The sequence below is a fragment of the Leuciscus leuciscus genome (genome assembly GCF_965113295.1).
Source record: "Leuciscus leuciscus genome assembly, chromosome: 14".
NCBI classification, from domain to species: Eukaryota; Metazoa; Chordata; class Actinopteri; order Cypriniformes; family Leuciscidae; genus Leuciscus; species Leuciscus leuciscus.
In genome coordinates, this window is record NC_138738.1 from 9,996,131 (window position 1) to 10,003,253 (window position 7,123).

The 7,123-nt window shown below is 37.9% G+C and overlaps 1 protein-coding gene across 1 annotated transcript in view; it reads right to left on the reverse strand.

Moving 5' to 3' along the window:
* sema3fa (sema domain, immunoglobulin domain (Ig), short basic domain, secreted, (semaphorin) 3Fa) overlaps positions 1-3,904 on the reverse strand; it is a 49,150-nt gene extending 45,246 nt beyond the window's left edge. Inside the window, exons 1-2 of the mRNA XM_082190323.1 lie at positions 3,595-3,904; positions 2,623-2,792 (exon numbers count right to left, since the gene is read on the reverse strand). Of these exons, the coding sequence (XP_082046449.1) occupies positions 2,623-2,752 (130 nt within the window). The 5' untranslated portion in view covers positions 2,753-2,792; positions 3,595-3,904. The remainder of the gene's footprint in view (positions 1-2,622; positions 2,793-3,594) is intronic.
* Between the last annotated feature and the right edge of the window lie 3,219 nt (positions 3,905-7,123).

Consider the following 7,123-nt stretch of genomic DNA (forward strand, 5'->3'; position numbering starts at 1 on the left):
GCAAAGAAATGACTCTTCGTAAGTCCTCTGGGATACCTTTTAGCATGTAAATCCCAAGCTTGCAGATATACATGGGAAAGAGGGGATTTAAAAAGAAGTGTGTGCATGTGAAAGAGTAGGGCAAACGTAATATATCATAGTTACTCCCATAAAACAGGGAAAAGATGAGAAGAGCCATAGAAAAGAGTCTGAACTTGTAATAAGTCATGTCTGCAGAGCCCGAGACCTCGAACTTCACAGATGATTGGGCTTCCAGGGACGTTTCTGTGGTCCGGACTGTCTGTAATGCGTAAGGGCACAAGAAGACACCAGTATCTGCTCTCTGAACTCACCGACATTGCTAACAGCAGCCAAGTCCTCCCTCGGAGCCGAAAACTGACTCTGTCTGGCAGAGTTCCCTGCCCTCTCTCCCTACATGCTCATACTGGAGAATAAGAATAAGAAAGAAGGGGATCTCGGTGAACCGCAGTAAATGTGTGTGCGTGGGTGCATTCATGTGTGTGCTCAAGCTTGCGCTTATGTATGAGGGACGGACTTGTGAATTATACCTGAATCCCCCAAGGGAGGATTGCATAAAAGGTATTAATTTCTTTCTTTACTAAGTCCTTAAACCGGACTTCTAGCTAAATTGAATCATCATGCTCCATGCATGAAATTAAATATTCTCTACACCAATACTACTGTATATCAAACACTTTAGTGTTCATTCAACATATTACAACACAGGGTTGTGCAAAATTCAGAACTGAAGAATTTATTATTTTAATTCATGAGTTCACATTTAAATTCAATTGTAAACAACCCACAAGTAGAAGAATTGGAATATGAATTAGAAAATACACCATTCAATCAATATATCAATCCAACTATTGTATACAGTAGTATCTATATCTATAGTATCTATCTTTCCATCCATCCATCTCACCTTAAGACCTACAACCCTTCAAACTTCAAGGCTTTTTCTTAATATTCAAACCAACCATTTTTTTCAAAGCCAACATTCAAATTTGTCTATAAAAACTTTGATAAAATTAGTTTTTAATCCATTTTATTTCTACTTCCTTCATTCAAACTGCAGTTGCACCCTGTTTAGTTTGTTTCAAGAATGAAATGGAATTTAAGCCATTTTCAGTGCAATCATGAATGGCGCAGAACCCTGTTACAACAGCGAACAGATGATGACCTCATTGCTCAAATAGTCACATTTAAGCAACTGAGAGGGATATAAAACAGGATGTTTTGTGTGTCTCAAAGAGTGCAGGCACAGAGGCAGGCAATTACAAAGAAAGCCTGGATTTTGGTTAGCCATCATAATGATTTTCTAATGACACATCCCAAGTACGAAACCAAAACAAGATCCCACTAAGCTTGAAGCTGTTTGTGGGAGAGAACAGAATGTTTAGTGAGTATAAGTCCTAAACAAATGTAGCCGTCTTCACAAGACGTTCAGGGGAGGAACATGATCCAAGTGTTTGGTCAAAGCTTTTGAACAGGGGAGCAGAAGTAGCCAGAACTAAAAACTATAATCCATCCAAAGGTCCTCCACTACGTCTTATATAAAGCAGACTAGATCTTTAATTTCATCTTTAGTTGCACTGTGTTTTGATAATCTCCAGAACACTCATAGATCTTTTTCTTGTCTTTTTTCATATTTTAAGTTGGAATATCCTATCCTGTGCATGCATGTAGTATGTCTCCAGTGTATATTTTGGCAGTCAAGAGTGGTCAGTGTCAATGTTGACTGACAGAAGTACACTAAGATTAGGCAAAAGGTCCTGGGAAACCAACCACACCAATATCATATACAGTATCAGTATTCCATTTTGGAGGAAAGACTGTAAACATATAGTTTAAGCTTACAAGCAAATATTACCTTTCAATTGCGATTCCTGAGCATAAAATAACAATAAAACTGAACAATTATAAGAAATCATTGATGCGTAGTCCTGGAAAATGGGCTGCTACCAAGAACATGGATATTCAGGAAAAAAAATAACAGTTCAGAGAATCCCTTGGGAAATACTGTTTCAGAACTAAAAACTAATTGCATTGCTTAGCCAACCAAGAGCCGTGCACAAACCCAACATGAAATCCAATTCCCCCAGCAAGGGTTAAACTCAGTTGTGCAAATTCTGAATTTAGGTCCTTTCTAGACATGCTCAATCCCAAAGAGTGTTCGAAAAACCAATTAAAGAAACACAATAACGGGCAACAGAAAGTAAAATTAGTTCAGGCAGCAGACTGTGAAAACTCCTTGAATTAGAAAGGTGAAATAGACATGTAACATAAGAAGAGAAGTAGCTTGCTCAGCACAAAACTGAAGAGATTCCCACAAAGCACAAATAAAAAAACGTAATGCCTAATACGACAATAGAATAGAAGCACATTAAAAATGCACTGAAAGTTAACATTATGAGACTCGGGTTTCCTGGAAACACTGAGGACAAAAATAATAACGCATATTTCCCATGCAATCTATATCATATCAATTGCAGTTGTTTGTTTATTTATTTATTAATTTGAACAGGAAAGCAGTGGATGCCATCTCCAGCAGGGGCTGTAAGCATCCACAGAGCAACAGTGTGAGACAGTCAGAGCAAAGACAACAGAAATGCATCTTACCTTTGAAGGACAGGAAGACTCGTGGAACAGAGGCGGGTGGCAGGGAAGACAAAGGGCTGCTGTGGACCGAGACAGCTGAGAACACAGAGACCAGAAGGGTCCCCAGCACCAAAGTCCCGACTCCCTGCATGATCACTTTATCCAAAGACCCACAAGAGATTTATTCGGTCCTGCATGAGAGGGGAGGGAGGAAGGGGGTGAGGATCAACATTAGACAGATATAAATGAGCTGAAAGAGTTCCTCATATATTCATGATTCCAATTTTACATCTCTTCTTATTCAATGGTAACAAATAAAAATTGTTAATAGAGATAAGTTTGAGTGATTTTTATTCCCAGATATTTACACGTTTCTACTCAATTGGTTATCGGTTCCTTAACATTGAGTCTACTGATAAATGGCAAGATATTTCAAATTCTTTGTGGGAACCTTTCACTTTGTAATAATTGACTTATTAAAATATTCATAATGGTTTTTGTTGTAGGCTAGTAACGGTATAATGACCATTTAGTAAACTGTGTCAAAAAGCAGTAAAAGATTAATAATAATAATAATAATAATAATTTATATATTTTTTTAATTACTTTAAATAAATAATCAGTGAAGTATCGGTCTTACAGCGGCTGATCTCTGTCACAACTAAAGCTTTTTTCATTCCTTCCAAACAAATCAAATAGATCCATAAGCATATGACTTGCAAATGAACTTCAACGATCAATAGCATTGTCATTTCCATTTTCAGAAAAACATGTCTCAATAAATCTTTCAAAATATGTTTTTCATCAGATTTCAGTAGTGTGTAATGGACTGATCCTCTTAAAAATAGTGTAGTCTATATATATATAAAAAAAACATTTGGATAACAACTGTGCTGCTGATCTTCTGTACAAACAAGTACTTATGATGTATGTGACGTGAAGCATAAAATACATGTTTATCTTAAAATAAACTGAAATGAACGCAGAACTCACCTACAAAACGTCCGTCAAAAACGACCCTGTGTGTCCAACTGTACAAACCATTTACAATCCAGCGCAAAGAAAACGTACAGAAACAAAAAGCAATGCGTCCAGTCAAAAGTAACTGCATACACGTGTCCACAAAGTAGTTGCTCCTTTAAACTAATTTATGATACTGATTCCGTGTCAGTTCAAATGAAGTGCAAGTATCCCCTCTCGACCGGAGTTTTTAAACCCGTCTCGTGTATTTTTGTCCACGCAGCAGCACCAGCAGCAGCGCGCGCTTCAGGTCCACTGACTGTCTGCTGCTGAAGTAGTCTGGCAGGTGGATGGAGCGCTGCTACTCCCCCTGGGCGGAGACTTACCTTAAAAGTAACACCCATTTATGTTTTGAACGCAATTAGGCAATGCAAATACATGTGGCGAAACCAAAACAAAATCATGAGACATGTTAGTAATGGGGGAGCTACGCTTATCTTCACTGAATCACACGTAAACATGCGAACGACTCTCGCGTGCGCTCGCCTCGCGCTCTCTCTATCACCCTGGGCGACGCCCACGCGCTACACGCGTTCAAAACAGTAGCTGTTATTCGGAGATAAAAGACAACAATTTCATTGCATTGTTCTGAAAAGAAAGGAAGCAATCCGTATAATTAGGCTAATATCTATATTTATATTTATTAAAAACTTATGATACAATGCACCTCGTATGGAGAACGCATTTTCTGCAAAAGTGTGATCAAAAAAATATTTTTAGTGAATCCTGAAGGAGAAAAGCTAAATTACAAAAGAAGATTGTTTCACCTCCAGCATGCAGCATAAGCTATATGCGCCTGTACTATATAGCATGCAAAAAGCAATAGGCCTATAAGTCAAATGAGTATTCATGAAGTAGCCTACCTGATCCTGAAGTGTGCAACCAGGATGCTATCCCGTCAGGCCACACAAGCTGAGGAGCCAAGAAAACTCTGAGCCAGAGAAGTATTTCAAAATGTTAAGTGCTACAGAGAAAGTTAAATAAATGATTTTCACGGTTGTTGGTACGTCAAAAAACATCCAAGTCATAGAGCAATGTCAACTGGTGGATGCAGTATGCTGCCATGTTAATGTACGTTATACGTTTCCTTTAAACGTTATTTGAAAGAAACATTGATGTTAAGACCTTTTACAAAAATATAAGTCATAAGTCTCCTGTTGCATAATATACTGTATATAGGTTCAGATATTCTCATTAGCAACATAAATCTGCAACATTTCAAGTATAAGCATATTAAGCATTTCATTGATTTTACAGTGCATGACAACAAACAGATGTGTTTGTTGCTATTCAGTGCTGTGAAAGAGTCGAGGGCTCAATCCACGATAGCTTTCTCTGTTTTGCAGAGAATCAGTAAATGCAATTTTTCACAATTTGATTTCATAGAATAAATTGCATAAAGTATGAAATCTGCCCTAAGGAGACAGAAGTAGAGTGAGAATGACATGTTAGTGCAGAACACATAAGGATCATTAGATTTGTTGAGACTTTTATGTAAAAATGGCAGTGCAGAATGATGATTGTTGTAAATTTGTTCATCTGTGCAGTTTCACACAGACACAGTATAACCATGGGGTCACAGTGTGGACTTGCATGCTTGTGTCTCAGTATTCGTGCAAAAAAAGCGCAACCTGATGTTGCACCAAGTTTGCCCAAAACAGCCATTGCCTGACCACAGAAATGCCAGTAAGGGCTATTCATCACATAAATGGCTGAATTGCAAAATAAACATCCAAACCACAATACACAAACCTTTAATTAAGAATGCTCAATGACGGATTTGTGAATTACATTTATTTATTTTCTTTTATGGTTTTAGTGCTTTTGTTTGTGTGTGTGTGTGTGTGTGGTTCAGGTATTCCCTACGTTAGGATAGTAAAGATAATTAGCATAGAAATGCCATACATTTTTGTGGGGACCTTTTTTTGTCCCCATGAGGAAAACAGCTTATAAATCATACTAAATTATGTTTTTTGTACATTTAGAAATGCAGAAAGTTTCTTTCTTGAGGGTTGTGTTTAAGAGCAGGGAAAATGACTTGCGAAATGTGAAAATCATTAAGTGGAAAACCTGTCTGTGTGTCTGTCTGTGTCTTGTGTCTGTCTGTGTCTTGTGTCTGTCTGTGTGTGTCTGTCTGTGTGTGTCTGTCTGTGTGTGTGTGTGTGTGTGTGTGTGTGTGTGTGTGTGTGTGTGTGTGTGTGTGTGTGTGTGTGTGTGTGTGTGTGTGTGTGTGTGTGTGTGTGTGTGTGTGTGTGTGTGTGTGTACCAGAAAGTGAGAATGAGAGCAATTTATAGTGGAAGGGCAGTCAGTGTTGCAATGATCTGACCCAATATAGCAATTTATATGCAGTCTGTCTTTATTGGTGTTTTGAGTGATATGATATTACAAATAAACTGCTCTTTAAAACAATGAAATATATGGGCTGGATTTCAGATCAGTCACATAGTTTTCTTTTTTGTGATAACTGATGAATCTCTGCAAGATTTCTCTTTGAAACTGGAATGTGTGTGCAAGCTCTCTTTCTGTCTGTCTGATGAGGCCAGTGAAGAAGCACAGATGAAGATAGAAAGATATTGAGATATTTCATCCTTTCAACACCTGACTGTCTTCTAGCGAAGCATGTCATTCTGTGCAAGTGTGTTTGTGCACTAAAGGAAACAGACAGAAAGTCTGAAGTCTCGATAGCCAAAATGACTGGATTTTAAAAGCCTCAGCAATGACGGCCAAATGTAGCACACAACAATATCATTGAATATGACAGAATTAAACAGAAATGATTAAGCAGAGTACTGTAAGTGAGAGTGTGTGAACTATAAGTGTCTGGTTGCAGTCGGCTCAAGCAGACAGATAACAGGTGTGATCCAGGACGACAATGACACAGAGACATGGAATGGCCTTGATTTTCACACACCAAGCCAAGGCAATTACCACTCGCAGCTCAGTAAAGCATCTCATTATCTCTGCATCAGCAGTCAGTCAAAGCACAGGCTCATGTGTGCGGGTATATTCCAATCAATTACATAAGTTAGAAAGGACATGGCGATACACACTGGATGACTGGATTAAGTGTGATTTATGTGTGGTCTGTTCTGTAAAGTTTTAATTTAGTGTGATCAACTCAAATTCAACTCAACTATCTATTTGCAAATATTTCCATGTAATTTATAGCAGCAGGCCTGTAACCTTAACATACTGTATGGTTATCCATACCTTTTAATTATCTGAATGATTTTTGCAGTTCTTTTTACGCCTCATAATCTCATTTATGATTATCGTCAACTAACATGATTGTACGACCAGATGCTGGGTAATTTAGATCAAATCAAAATGACATTCAAAACGAGGCAGATGTCTTGGGATTTGTATGGAGTATCCAGATTTGACCGTATGGAATATTATTAGTGGGACACATGGCCTCCTCCAACATTATCTTTGATAATAGTTAAAAACTTCTGGGGAAATGGATGGATCATGTGAAGTGCATTATAGTAGAATGGAAAA